This window comes from Castor canadensis, chromosome 1, assembly GCF_047511655.1.
Source record: "Castor canadensis chromosome 1, mCasCan1.hap1v2, whole genome shotgun sequence".
Classification (NCBI taxonomy): Eukaryota; Metazoa; Chordata; class Mammalia; order Rodentia; family Castoridae; genus Castor; species Castor canadensis.
The window spans coordinates 149,890,858-149,906,081 of NC_133386.1; the positions used below are offsets into that span (position 1 = coordinate 149,890,858).

At 44.9% G+C, this 15,224-nt stretch overlaps 1 protein-coding gene across 4 annotated transcripts in view; it reads right to left on the reverse strand.

Annotated features, from left to right (window-relative positions):
• The window catches only part of Galnt18 (polypeptide N-acetylgalactosaminyltransferase 18), a 322,267-nt gene that overhangs the window by 52,134 nt on the left and 254,909 nt on the right, over positions 1–15,224 (reverse strand). For all 4 annotated transcript variants that reach the window (XM_074041438.1, XM_074041447.1, XM_074041433.1 and 1 more), the window contains exon 7: positions 4,539–4,724. In XM_074041438.1, coding sequence (XP_073897539.1) covers positions 4,539–4,724 — 186 coding nt within the window. The remainder of the gene's footprint in view (positions 1–4,538; positions 4,725–15,224) is intronic.

Here is a 15,224-nt window from a genome sequence, read left to right on the forward strand (position 1 = left end):
CCAAGCCTTGAAATATTTTAACTTATTTAATTCTCCAGGCAGCCACCTAGGCAGGGGTGAAGAGTCCAGCTCTGTATTTGTAGCTGGGATGCTAGAGATGAAAGGTGAAGTAAATTGGTAGCAGACATGCCTGGGACTGAGCAAAAGGCACTAGGATGCACCACCTCAAGGGCAGCTGGGAAGCCTCCTGAGGAAGACATGGAGCTCAGGTAGCGCCACACTTCCTCCCCTTCTTTCTCTGTCAGCTCGTCCTTACCAAGTGCCTGTTTATTATGTGCCAGGTGTTTTCTTAAGCACTGTTGTACGAATAGGAATGTGTCATGCTCTATGTCCCAAAAGGAAGTCCAGGAGATACAAATAGGCAAACAGACTCTCTGCACACAGTGGGAGGCACAAAAGGAAGTAGAAAGGGTAAGGGAGAAGAGAGGAGGGTCCTATAACCCAGCTTATGGTGTCGGGCAGCCAGGACGGTGGTCAAAGAAGGCTTCCCGCAGCAGATGATGCTTGAGGGGAGTTAGTTAACATAAGCAGAGTTAGCTGAATTAAATGGTCCTCTTGATTCATCACATGAGAGCTTTCTATAGGTTCTAGCATCTCTATAGATGTACTGATCCTAATCTCTGAGGGTAAGGGTCCAGATTCCTTTTTTTTTTTTGGGGGGGGGTTTGAACTCAAAGCCTTGCACTTGCTAGGCTGCACTCTACCACTGGTACTTTTAGGTATTTTTTGAATAGGATCTTGCTTTATGTCCAGGATGGCCTGGACCTGAGCTACTGGTATTTATATTTCCCATGTCACTGGGATGACAGGTGCATGCCAATATGCCCAGTCTTTTCACTGGTCAAGGCGGGGTCTCTAACTTTTTGCCTGAACTGGCCTTGAACCACAATCATCCTATCTCTACCTCCCAAGTAACTGTGATTATAGGCTTGAGCCACTACACCTGGCTAGGTGGGTATTTTTTTAAATAAGCTCTCCAACTGATTCTGATGCATTTGACCTACCTATTTGCTTCTAGGGGCCACTGACCAAGGGGGAAAGGGACTACACACATGACCAGCAGGTTGACTCACCCATTACAAAGCATTAGTAAGGTTCCAGTGCGTTCTTATCATGTTCCCTACCTTATACTAGTCACAATGACACTAATATAGATTATGTGATTTGTCCTCAGGGAGCCCATAGTCTCTTGCTATGGTTCTCAGCTTCGGATGGAAATTACAGTCCCTGGGAGAGCTTTCCTAAAACAGATCCCAGTAGCTCCTTCCAAACCAGTTATATCTTAACCTCTGGGGGTGGGTCCCACGTAAGTTTTAAGTTCAGCCAGATTTGAGAGTCACTGCTCTAATGAAAAGGAGAGACTTTAGACAACAGAACATTCTTTTAAGGCTGGTCATACAATAACAGAGGCATATATGGGAGGGGAAACACTTTCCCAGCCAGTGCTGGCTTCCTAGAGGAAGGGTCAGTGGAGCTGAGTCCTCCAAGTTTGGAGAAGATTTGGTAGGAGTGGGGGGTTGGGGAAGAGGTGGAAGATGGGGAATTTCAAATAGGGAGAACAGAACAAGCAAGCACACGGTGAGAACAGCATGGTCCACACAGCTCTAACAGTCTGCATAGTCTATGTAGGTCCCAGAACAAGGAATGTGGGAGTAAAGCTGGAGATACAGACAGACGAGAGAGTGTGGGAACCTCAGATGCATGTCAAACATTGCACTTGACTTTGGAGAGTCATTTAAAGACTTGAAGCAGGGGAATAGCATGGTCGCTGTGATTTTTTTTTTTTTCCAAGATAACTTTTGGTCCTGTGAAGAATAGATTTGAAGAAGAAAAGACATGAGTCAGGAAACCAGTTGAAAGTTACTGCATAGAGACAGGCAAAGCCTGAACTCAGATGCGAGAGCAAGTGGGAATAGGCAGGAGGGCTCGGAGATTGATGGAATGTGATTAGGAGAGAGGAGGATGAAAGGACGATGCTCAGTTTGAAGCTCATAGTTCTCAGCAGATGGTTGAACCAGGAGCTGAGACCAAGGATCAGGACAGGAGGAGACCTGGGGGAAGAAGATGTGCTCAGTTTTGGTGGGACTCGGTCAGCGTGCTAGTGGAAGAAGCACAAGGAGATGGCCAGCTGACAGTTGGAGATGTAAACCTGCAAGTTGGGCTAGAGATATTAATTAGGAAGCCATCAGCATATGGGCACAGTTAAATCCAAGACCCAGAGGAGCAGTATAATGAGAGCAGGTGGTCAAGGAGCCATCCCAGGGGGGCACTTAAGCAACCGGTGGAGGGAAGAAGGACCCAAAAGGAGAAAGGAGTAATCAGAGATAGATGAGGACATTCAAGGGTGTGCAATGATAGAGTCAAGGTACTATAGAATTTCAGAGAAAAGGTGGAATCCTGTAAGTTAAAGTCATTTTTTTTTGGCAGTACTAGTGTTTGAACTCAGGGCCTTGCACTTGCTAGGCAAGTACTCTCTGTCATTTGAGTCATGCACCTCCAACCCTTTTGATTATTTGTTAGATAGAGTCTCATAGCTTTTGCCCTGGGCCAGCCTGGACCATGAGTCACCTACCTACAGCCTCCCACATAGCTGGGTGATGTCACCACACCCAGCTATTCGTTGAGATCTGGTTGTACTAATTTTTTATTTGGGCTGGTCTTGAACTGCGATCCTCACCATTTCCACCTTCAGAGTAGCTGGGATTACAGGTGTGAGCCAGTGCTTGGCTAGTTAAAGACTTTTACATGTCCATTAAATTAAGCAGTTGAGAGGCCCGTGATGACATTGACAAAGGCAATTTCAATGGAGTATCAGGATGTGACTGGAGAAGTGGACAGAATGTGCAAAGTGTTGACTCTGCAGGAGCTCAACAGGAAGAAGAGAGAGTTTGGACACAGAAGTTAACAGAAAGCTTTTTAGGAAACACACAGACCCCTTTTTTCTTCACCTGAGACTTTAGCCTGGACATTTTCCCCTCTCATCTGTTCACTCCCACCCCCAATCTACTTTATTTCAATTGAACTACCCCTGAAGGGTGACAGGCAAACACTGAGTCTCATCATTTTTTAATTATTTTTGCTCACGTAGTTCACTTCACTGGGTTTCTGTCCATTTCAACACCTGTCAACTACAACAATAGAGGACTGGAAGGTCTGCAGCTTTGGGAGACAGAAGAGGACAGGAGCGTGGGCAAGGCTCCAGTCGAGCCCAGGACCTGTAATGTTCACCGTGGGCTCCTGGGGGAGTTTCCAGTGCTCTTACCACTCACCATCAGGGGACTCCCACAGCAGGGCTTAGCACCCTGTGCAGAATACGTGATCCACGGCCCACAACCACAGATGACTCCAGAAAGAGCAGTGGTTGCCCTAGAAATTCTTACTGTCAGAGATGTAACCCTGGGGCTGGTTCATTAGGGTTGGCTGCACTATGCAGAGATGACTTGGTTTCTCGTTTTTCCTTCCAACTGCTATCATCCCACTGATTTCAGTACTATGTGACCCAGCTCAGTCCCCTTCTCCATGGTGGTGGTGGTAGCAAAGGAAGTTTACCTAAAGCACCCATCCAAGTCTCAGCCTGCTTTCTCAACATTAGTTTGGCAGCAAGTCTAGCGACCAGGGCCTTCTATGGAAAATTTAAGCAAAGATCAATCATTTCCGTATCAGAAAGAGATCTGATACTGTCTCCCAAAGGGACACCACAAGTTTGAGAGACAAGAGAGAGGTCATGCAGGCAACAGTACTGTCACATAGAATGCAACAGAAGCAATGAACCCCAGGCCAACAAGCTGGTAAGCAGGTTGGAATCCTGTGGCTAGAATCTGTTGGGTTCTCCAACTCAGTATTCCAAGGTCATTTCCATATGACACATGGTAAGGCTGAACAAGACTGCTAGAGAAACATTGCTTTTCCTTTGGCACTTCTTGTTGTGGAGGTGACTAGAGGTGATAGAGGACAGTGGCAGGCAGTGACCTTTCATGAAGGTCAGAAACATATACTGAAAAATGTCCGGTGTAATTCCCTTCTCCTGAGGGTTTCTATGGAGAGTATTCCGTCTCTATCCACAAGGCTCAAGAAATCCTACAGGTGTGTGGAAATTCCTTATTGCTCTGGTCAAAGTTTCAGTGAAGAAGCTTGAATCCAGTCTACATGGAGATTAAGGTACGTTTAGTGAATTGTTGTCATTACTGGCATATTTGTATATTTATCCTATACCATGGAATACATATTGCCAGAGAAGCTGAGGATTGAGGAGCAGGAAGGAAACTTGGAGCCACCCTGTCCAACTTTCATGTAAAATGAGGTTCATTAAGGTTCAGAGAGAACATGTCCTTCTTCAAGCATGCTGATGGAGTGAGGGCGAGAAATAGCTTAGAACCTCAGAGTCAGCCTCTTTTCTACATGTAACACGTTTGTGGGTTGACGTGTGTTCCAGCATGGTAAATGAGATGGTAAGCCATGAGAAAAGGAATTGAGTCTCATGTTTTGTTTTGTTTTCCCCACCAAATCCTAAAAAAATGCAGCTCCACCAGGCTCCCTACCTCTTGGGGTATGTTCCATGCCATGTAGACATGGCTTTTAAACTCATCCATCCAGACTTCAGCCACCCTGAGGGCATTCCTGCGGACATGGGCAGTGAGGTCCTCTGTGTAGGGCTTGTGGGCGCGCTCAATGTGGGCAATCCTTGAACAGGGGAGGACCTCCACACTCCCACCACACTGCCACACCTGCAGAAGAAAAAGAGCCACTTGTCAATATCCAGGCAAGACTCTGCACCTTGAAACCAGACCACAGGCCACCACTCAACATGAGCATGGAGAAATCCTTCTTACCTTGTCTCCCTAGTCACTGTCTCTGAGGAAATGAATTGGGTTTGATTTCTACTCCTACAGCAGCATGGCTAGTGAGTCATTAACTCAAGGTTTGGTTTTCATTGCTATGGGTTTACTTGCAAAGAATGAATGTGCCTTTTCTATCCTCCTGGCCAAAGAAAAGACCAAACATTTTGCAAAGAAAGATGTAGGATCTCCTTGCCCTAGGAAGTAAAGTTAATGAAGCCTTTGATGATGGTACCTATGTAGTGCTGAGCTTTAAGGGACCAGGAGGGACTCCCAGCTCAGACGTCCATCTTCAAATGGATTCCTGGAATGTATTCATGATCGCTACCAAGAAAGAGACACACACCTTTTGTCTACTCCATTTTTGTCTGCTTCTGAGGTTAATCAATCAAGACCTTTGGTAGCCAGTAGGGGTCACATGACAAGTATTGCCAGTATGACAATTTGGCGACGATGTTTACTTGCATAACACATGCCCACCAACAATAATAAATGGGCCCAAGACAGCAAGATTTGGGTTTAACTTAATTCCTTTTATCTGCCTTCCCTTCCTCCAATCTATGTCATGCCAGCAGGTCTCTCTAGGCTATGGAAGGCAATTTACTGATTCATCACTTACCTAAGCTCATTTTGTGCTTAATATATTATTTAGGAACAAGACAAAGGACTGGGGATATGGGAAGCCAGGGAAACATAACGATTATGAACAAAGGGCTTGGGTTCAGATCCTGGCTCTGTTTCATACTAGTTCTATGACCTTGAGCAAGTCAGTTTGTACCTCTATTTCTTCATCCTCATGTGACTCATAATAGTACTCGCCTCATAAGATTGTGGAAAGGATTAGAGCAATTACACACAAAGTGCCTGGCACATTACAAGCCCCTGGTCAAGCTTAACTATTGCTGTATAAACTGTACAGAGGAACCTAACCCTGTGAGCTAGTTGTTATTATCTCCAATTCTAAGTGAGGAAACAAACTAAAGAACATTCCTTGTCCAAGACCACAAGGTTGGTATTGACAAAAGGATCTGTCTGAACCCCCAGAAAGCTCAAAGCAGAGTCAATGCTTTCCCATGGTGACTGTGCTTGGAGAGCAGTTAGCACATCCAGGGGTGCCTCTGAGGATCAGGAGAGGGAGCCGTGCAGGTCCCACGTTGTGCCCCTGCCTTTCCAGGACCAATACATGCTGGGAGCCGTGCTGACTTCCAGTGCACTTTGCTTCAGTTGTCAGAGAAAGCCTGTGAATACTGTGAACGTGTTATTGACAACACAAAGAGCTGGGTAATTATTCTTTCTGCAACTGGAATGGAGGCTATTACTTGATGTATTTCAACAACACTACACAGAACATGATTCATACCAAAGCTCTATTATTAGGAGATCTGTTCACCATTTCACCTTAAGTGGGTGCGCCTGCCATCATTGTAAACAGAATGTGGTGGCAGCACTTCCCATCATGCAGTTAGACACAGTAAAAAGGAGCAGGGCGAACTCACTGCCTAGCTCTTGAATTCACTTCCGTCTTCTCTTCCTGGCAGCCACCTCCCTTATCCAAGCTACAGTCATCTCTCCTGGACTTGACAACCACCTCCAAACAACTGATCTCTCTCCTCCAGTCTTCTTCCAACTTCCTCTCCATGCTGCAGCTAGAAGGATCTTTTGATGGTGTGACTTGGATCACATCCTTCCCCGACCCTAGGCCTGCCCAGCCCAGTTTGTGCCTTATGCTGTGTTCCTCAGTTCACTCAATGCTGCAGCAAAAGAAGTATTCTTCTTTCTGTTGGTTTTTCTCTCATCAGTAGACTTCTGCTCGTGAGATGATTTTCCAGCCCCCACCCCACTTCTCTGACTCATTGTACAGATGTCAGTTCACGGTCACTTCCCTGACCCCCCTTCAACTAGGTTAGCTTGTGGTGCTCTCTGCTACCTGCCTAATCTTTCCCTGATGTAGCACCACTGTAACTGCTTGTTTAATCATCTCCTCCACTCTTTCAAAATGTTCCCTAAGCCCATTATCAAATCCTCCTGTGGACAGAGCATGGGTTTCCAGGAGTGAGAGGTAGGGGGGCAATGAAACTGGTTCTACCCTCCCCCCACCACCACCTTAGCATCCACTTTACCAAGTGGAAGATGGTGACACTATGAGCAGGTGTTTCACCCTGTACCTGCCTCAGTGTGGGTACTATGTAGATGGCAGTTGAGGGAGCCAAAGCATCAGGCTTTTGGGGACAGACCATCTTACCCAGTTCTGATCCTGCCATGTGCTGCCTGAGTGGCAACTTTGGGCTACTTAATCTCGGTTCTGAGGAACTCAAATGCTGGGGATGGGGTATTAAACAGAGATGTGGCCTCAGGAAACCCTACTGTAGTGCTGAAAACACTGGAAGCCCTCCAGCTGTGCCTATTTGTTATTTTATAATTTTACAGTTGCTGCTATTTGGCTTCTGCACGCCCACTTTTGAGGAGCAACCAGACTGCAGAGGACAGGCTGCCTTCCCAGTGGAGAAGGTTCAAGGCTCCCTCCTTAGAGAGTGGGAGGGCTTTTAAACAGGACAGCAGCATTTGCGTTGGCTGTAGCCTTGGGGTTATTGGAAGCATCTGGTCTTTGAAGCAGAAGATGTGGACTTGCACATGTACTCACTATTTCTAGATCCTACAGTGACACTGACGTCAACTAGAAAAGGCTGTGCTAGCCCAGCGTGGTGATGCATACCTGTGATCCCAGCACTTGAGGGGTGGAAGCAGCAAGATTATGAGTTTGAGGCCAGCCTAGACTATAGTAACAAAGCTAGGAAAGAAGAAGGGAAGGGAATAAGGAAGGGAGGGAGGAAGGAAGGGAGGAAAGAAGGCAGGTCTTGTGCGCATGGATTTCTGGGTGACAAGTGCCTCCACTGATCAAGGGCAGGGAATGAAGAAGCAAGAGAAAGACAGCTGGGTTAGGCCAGGCATGGTGGCACACATCAGTAATCCCAGATACTTCTAGGCAAAGGTAGGACTATTTCAGTCTGAGGTCAGCCCTGGGCAAAAGCATGATACCCTATCTGAAAAACAAACTAAGGCAAACAGGACTGGGTGTGTTACTCAAGTGGTAGAGCACTTCTCCAGCAAGCTTGAGATCCTGAGTTCAACAACCTTCCCCTGCCCCCTCCCCCAAAAAAAGGGAGCTGGTCTAGGAAATACACAATTCATAACTGAAACAAGATGCCAAGACACAAGCCATATAGAGGGTATGGACCAGAAGGATTATATCAGAGAAGCAGGACCATCGGACAGAGGGTGGAGGCATGGATAGAAGAACATAGTTCTGGTGGTAAGAGATGGGGATGGGAAGTAGGAACAAAAGGGATGATTGAGAAATGAAGACTAAAGAGGCCACAAGAAACAAGAGAGTGGAAGCAACCAAAAAGCCATAGAAACTAAGGAGGGGCATGTACTGGCTCTTACAGACATGGGAACACCAGATAGCATGTCACTTCTGGGCGGGCACTGAGCGATATATTTCTTGACCACACCACATTCCTTTCTGTCTCTGTGACTTAGTGCCTGCTGGTCCATCTTCTTGGCATAATTTTGCCTACTTGTTACTGCACTCAAATGTCACTTCCTTTGACCTACCTAGTCTAAATTAGACTCCTTCTGAATATCTTTAGTGTCCCCTCCTTTCTCTTAATGACACTTATTTATACTTTCATTTATTCACCTGTTCTTTAAATGTCTCCTTAAACTGGACTATAAGCTCCATGAAAGCAAGGATTATATCTGTGGTTTACCACTGTATACATCAGCCCTGGCACTTGGTATATATCCAATAACTATTATTTGAATGAGTGAATTTGAGAATCCTAAGCTTTTACTGACTATAAAGACATGGTTTTAACTGGCTCAGCTCGATGCCCCAATAAAGCCCATAAACATAAAATGTGGCCAGATCTTACTGAACACAATGACTTCCTTCAAACCCAAGTGGTTTTTCAGCAAAGCTCTGACATTTAAGTGCCTACTGCTGCAACCAAAGAGACTTACTTTGGCTGCAGATCTTAAATTAATGTAGTAAAGCCCAGGAAGTCAAAAAAGGAGCATGGATGATGGCAGGCAGCTTTGTCTTATGAAAACAGGAACTCAATGTAGGGAAAGCCTCACAAATGTTTGGACGTACCTCCAAAGGAGCTGCTGGACCTGCCCCCCCGATGGGACCAAGGGCCTAAAGCAGACTGTAAGCACTGGGTACCCAGGGCAGAGCCAAGTCCTCCTCACCATAGCACTTCCTCGTAAGCCCTGATCCCAGGGCTGGTGGAAAGGGTTCAAATCCTGGTTCTGCCATATTTTAACACTTGATTTGGACTGTCTTTGACTATCAGCTGCTTTTCAATTGGGAATAATGATTCCCTTGTTAGGTGTGGGGCAGTAAAAGTAATGCCGTGTGAGAAGCTCCTACCAGCAAAGCGAGGCATATCATGGGTTCTCAGGAGGTCAGGTCCATTTCCCTTTCCAAGATGAAAGCCACTGATACAAGGTCAAAGTCATGCCTGTGTTTGCCACTTGCATAAACAAGTTTCCCCCTCCCAGACCTCAGTTTCCTGCAGCTGCCAAATGAGGGAGCTACACTCAATGATGCCTTCGATCCCTTCTACTTTTCACACTCTGAGATTTGAGTTTTATTGTTAGTACTTCAAGTGATGCCCAGTATTTGAGACAAAACTGACAGAGCTGTAAATTGGGCTACAATTGGGAGACCCTGAGGCAACTCAAGAGCATACAGTTTGATCATCTCTCCTCAAAAACTCATGATCACACCATAGTCTAAGACAGGAGTAGTTTTGCCCTCCTGTATTGAATCCATTCACTTATATGTCCTATGTAGAGAAGGATTCTGAGGCTCTCTGCAGGATCAAAGGAAAAGCATGGCACAGTGTATTAGTTACGTTTACCATGCGTAAGGAATTAGCCATGTCCACAGGATAACATCCCAATCCCTTCTAGCTTTTATCTCTGAATGACTTTTACTGAGCTCTTTGCTCTTGGCAAATGGTTCCTCTTGTTCTCTTAGCCTGGAAAGCCTCCTTTCTACTTGCTATCCATCCAAAGCCAGCCCAAAATTTCCAAACTCTCAGAACATATGATTTGTACCACTCATGTGGTCCTGATTTCTTGGCTCATGTGGTTAATTATCTTTTTATGTATAACTGTCTTGCCTGGCTTGGCTGTGAAAAGCTGAGACAGGAGTAAAAAGTCAGAACTGGGCAGACTGCAGGAAGGAAGACAGGGTGGATGCAGCCAAGGCTGAGGCCTGGGGAGGGCTGGAAGAGGACCAGAATCTCATTCGCAGAGTGGACATGAGGTCAGAGACATAGAAAAACAAAAATATGTTCGGGCTGGATAGGGCTTTCACTCTCAGGGCATCCTTCAGTTTCATATCCTGGGCATCCCACTCACCACATCCTATCCCTGGGAATAAAAAGGAAAGAGGTCAAATCTAGATAAGGCTAGCATAAAATCCACAGGCCATCAGCAAGAGCATGAGGCAGACGGGAAACCAGGATGGAGATAATGTGTGCAGAAAGCCTCTGTCCAAAATGTATCTCAGCCCCACACTTGCAACCTTTAGTGTCCAAAGACCATGCTCCTTAAGAAGACAGCAAGACCTCTGAGATCAGCCCTTTTATTCCCTGCTGTCTCATTTCCCAACCTCTACTGTCCAATTACACCAACTTCTTTTAGTTCCTGGGGTAGACCATGTTCATGGATCTCTGTCCGTTTCCCTTCCCATCTCCTTCACTGGAATTCCTATTGCCCCACCATGTGTACACTTACATGCCTCTGTAATTCCTACCTGCCTTCCAGGCCTGTCCTAATTTTGTTTAAATGACTCTGCTACACATTCCTATGTCACCTTTTTTTTCCACTTGCACAGCAAGTGTGGTATCTGTGTGAGTGTATCTGTCTGTCTGAGATCATACATATGGTTTAAAAATACACAATACAAATGTTTACCTACCTTGCCACTTACAAAACAGGTTTATCTTAGAAACCTTTGTGCATCCCTTCTTCTCTCCATTTCCTTGCCATCAACCTAAATCACACATTGTTTAGTTTTACATCTTTTTGAAAACTATATAAATGGAACTATAGTGTGTGACTTCTGAAACTTGCTTCTTGCTTCATTTATTTTCCTCACCCTTGTGTTCCATTGTATAAATAGCAATTTATTTATGCATTTTCCTGTTGGTTGACAGGCTTGTTTCCAGTTTTATGAATGGTACTCCTCAGAACATTCTCTTATGTGTCTCCTGGGGCCCAACAGTGGGTATTTCTCCATATACTTACACCATAGTAACATTTCTGGAACACAGGTTAGATACACAGTCAACTTTACCATGGAAAGTGAAACTCTTGCCAGTTGTGTATACCAAGTCACGTTCCCACCAGCATGGTGGCACTCACATTACTTCACATCCTCGCCAATGTTTAACACTGTCCAAACTTGTTTTTGTTTTTGCCAATCCAAAGGGCATGAATTTTCTCTCAGTTCAGTTTTATTTTTCATTCTCACTTGATTATTAGTGAGATGGTGCTTTTTATCTCTTACTGATTCATAATGCCAGACTCTAGGAGAAAGCTTATGTCTGCTTGGCTCTCATGGATGAAGCCTAGTGTCTACACAGGGCCTGGCACATGGGAAATGCTCCATAAATATGTACTACACGAATGATGGATCAAAAGTTGGGCTTTTGTTCTGCGTAATCCCCAGTGTACTTTACAGTACACTCTGCTCCCCAGAGGTTTCTAAGGGTAGCTATTTAGTTATTTTAAAGAGTAAGGAAACAATTTTAAAATCTGTCAATGCTTATCCTTCTATCACACTCAAAAGAAAACCACTCCCTAGGGATAAAGTTTCTCAAGACCTCTTGCAATGAACATTTCCGAAGCCTTTGAACACAACTGCTGCTTGGAAAACATGATGCTTTTCCTTGGAAAGTGTCCCTGAAGGGTCTGAGCATCTGGGTTAGCACCAAGAAACACTTGAAGTAGTCTCCCCATATGAAAGGAATCCTTCATAACTATCACCAGGCAGCAGGAGGATTCAGATGGCACAATTCCAAGGGAGACAAGCTGGGCTGGAATGTCTGGGAGCTTTTTGTGAAGAAAAATTTAAAAGCCTGTTTTGTAGGGACTCAGGATGTGTGGAAACAGCTGATTACCTACAGGAAACCCATGGGCAAGACAGGGGACACCCACAAAGGTGCCACTCCTGCAAACTGGCCCATCATAAACAGAGGACCCTGCTTTTCCTCAGACCCCAATGCTCTGGCCATAAAGAATAGGCCATAGGAGTTCAGGGAAGGAAATTCCACAAGGACTGTTTGCGGCATTCCACAATAGCTAGGAATTCAATCTAGGCTTTGCAGAAGAAAGCTCCAGGCATAGGAAGAGAGTAAGTGTCCCCATTCCAGGTGATGTGTCATTCAGAGCAGGACCCTACTAGAGGCTGAGAACACAGACAATGCATCTGGTCCCAAAGAGTGAGGGAAGGTGTTGAGTGGAGCCGGAAAAGTGTTAGAATCCCTGCAAAGCAGGCTACTGACAAGAGTCTGGTCAAGCTCAACATCAGAACCAGAGCAGAGGGTATTTTGAAAACCAAGGGCGAAACCAGCCAGAGTAAAAAGGATATCCAAACCACAGCACTAGGTCCTTCAGAAAGTCACAGACAGCAACCCCAAGGAAGTCCACTAAACCAGAGTGAGCCAGCTACACCCCCAGCAGTTACAGAGTCTAGAAGGGGCTGACCCTCAGAGTTTTCCACTGCAAGAGGCTGGGAAGGTAGACTAGTACAAGTCCAGGTGTTGCTATAGAGCAAAACTCCGCGGAAACCTAAGCTCAGAGAGAAAGGGATTAGCCAAATTCTAAGTCAGGTTCCACAGACACTTGTGCTGTCTACTCTAATCACTTCTTTGTTTGGAACTAAGACCTCTGGCCTCCATTACCATCACAGGTACTGCCAAGAAACTACTAATGAGCTTGAATGCCTCAGGGATTGAGGAACCAGTTTTCTAAAGTCAAATAAAACCTTTCCCTTCTCTAATCTGAGAGTCATTTTTCTTAGATAACTGGGCCCGTTATTTACTCTGGGCACTGGGAACCGTCTCTACCAGATAATCCCTTTCAATGCCTTCTCCTTGTGGCATCCAGCTGCTATTCAAAGTGGACCCCCAGACAATGTTTAATTTATACTTTGCTATATGAAGAAGAACCACTTACTCATTTAAAGTGTTTCCTTTTTTATGTCTTTAATCAGTGGTGTTTCTTTCCTCTCTCTGAAGCTTAATCTAATCAGAAATAAATCCCATACATATGAATGGCTCATTAGCATGTCCCAATCAAACTCAAATTGGCTATCCATACCAGATTCCCACCCCCCTCTCACTACAAGGGTGACACTGGCCCAAGGGATGATTCTCACCAGTGTCCAAGAGTAAAGCCATTATATAAGTCAGAGGCCCCATTCTGAAATCTAGGGAAACTAGGAACACTGGAGGAAAGTGTAAACTCTGTCACCCCCACTGTAGTGAGGGCCATCTGATGACATGTGACAGGTATAATTGAGATGTGCAGGTGGAAGCTTGTGTAGCAGGCCCTGGGGGAAGACATGCGTGGCCCATGCACACCCCCCACTTGGCTCAGTTGGATTGTGCAGGTTACCAATTAGATGACAAAATGAAGCTGAGATGCTGAACCTACTTCATGTAGCAATGGTACTATTCTAAGGAGCTTCCTTTTACTGGATTGAAATTCAAGTTAGAAAAGCTGGGGTGCTAGGTCTTCTCTTAAAAAGAGTTGCCTTTTCATGCACATCACAATGAATTATCAGCTTGGGCATCATTACTGTGTCACCTCTGAAATGTATTCATGTCACACTTGCATTAACAATGGGATTTACAAGCGATCAGCCTCGCAGGAGAGCAGAACTGATGGGGACCTCCTGATAATCATCCATCATCAAGCAAACTGAGGCTCAGGACCACATGCTAATTTAGAAGCAGAGAAAGAAATGGACCCAAAGCTTGCCTCTTGAGAAGTGGGAAGTCACTGTGGTTTGGTACACAGGCTCTAGTCTTGGGGTCAAATCCTCCAAGCCCCATTTGTGGCTGACCTTAGGCAATTCACTTTACCTTCTAATATTCAGTTTCCTTATCTGTGAAATAGAGACAAAAATGATAAATTCCTACAATACTTGTGAGAATTAAATGAGGCAACATATGGAGAGGGTTATTTTACCACGTGGCACAAGTTTAGAATCTACTAGTATAAGTTATGATTATTATCACTGTAAGATTCCATTGATTATAAGATTCACCATTGCCATGTAAGAGCTTTGCAGGGCAGGAGGAGGCATATTACATTCTTCTGAGCTGGAGATTTATATATCCAAATGCCTACATGACATCTCTGCTTACAAATCACTCAGGCATCTCAAGCTTATCTTGTTCAAAACAAAGTTCTTGATTTCCTTCCCCTCGCTCCATCTGTCCTTTAGTCTTCTGTCAATCCACCTAATAGCTCAAGCCTAAAACCTGTAATTTATCTATAATCACATCCTTTTCCTCCCCCTCCACATCTAATGCATCAGCAAATCCAGTCAGTTCTACCTCCAAAATCCAGCTTGCGTTTAATTCCTTCTCTCCATCTGCACAGTCAATATTCTGGCTCAAGTCACTATTACCTTTGTTGGCCATCTCTATCCAGAGCCTCCTAATGGGTCTCTTTCCCTCAACCTTTGTTTTCCTCCACCCATCTTTTAAAATTATAAATCAGAGAATGTACTTTTTCTGTTTTGATTCAATCCAACAGTTATTTACTGAGCATTTACTATGGTTTTTGTATGTGTACTCTCTGTTTTTTGCAAGTTATAGTGCTTGCTATGGACTGAATTGCCTATTCCCTCCCCTTCGTGTGCTGAATCTCTAACTCCTTGTGAGATTGTTTTGGAGAGAAGAACTTTCAGGGGGTAATTAAGATTAAATGAGGTCAGTGTCATGGAGCCCTCACCCAACTGGTACCCTCACAAAAGAAAGAGACACCAGACGTCTCTTTCTCTATCACATGAGACATGGAGAAGAGAGTGCTGTCTGTGAACCAGAAAGAGAGCTCTTACCAGACCAACCATGATGCACCTTCATCTTGGACTTCCAGCCTTCAGAATAGTGAGAAAGTAAGTTTCTGTGGTTGAAGCCATCAGGTCTTCTATTTTGTTATGGCAGCCTGGGTTGACTAACATTGTACTTATTGTACTTTATAGTGATACATCTATTTTTTGTTCCTATTGGCAACTATCTGCCCCATCATACCATTAGCTCCAAAAAGGAAGGAACTTTGTTTACTTTTTAAGCACTG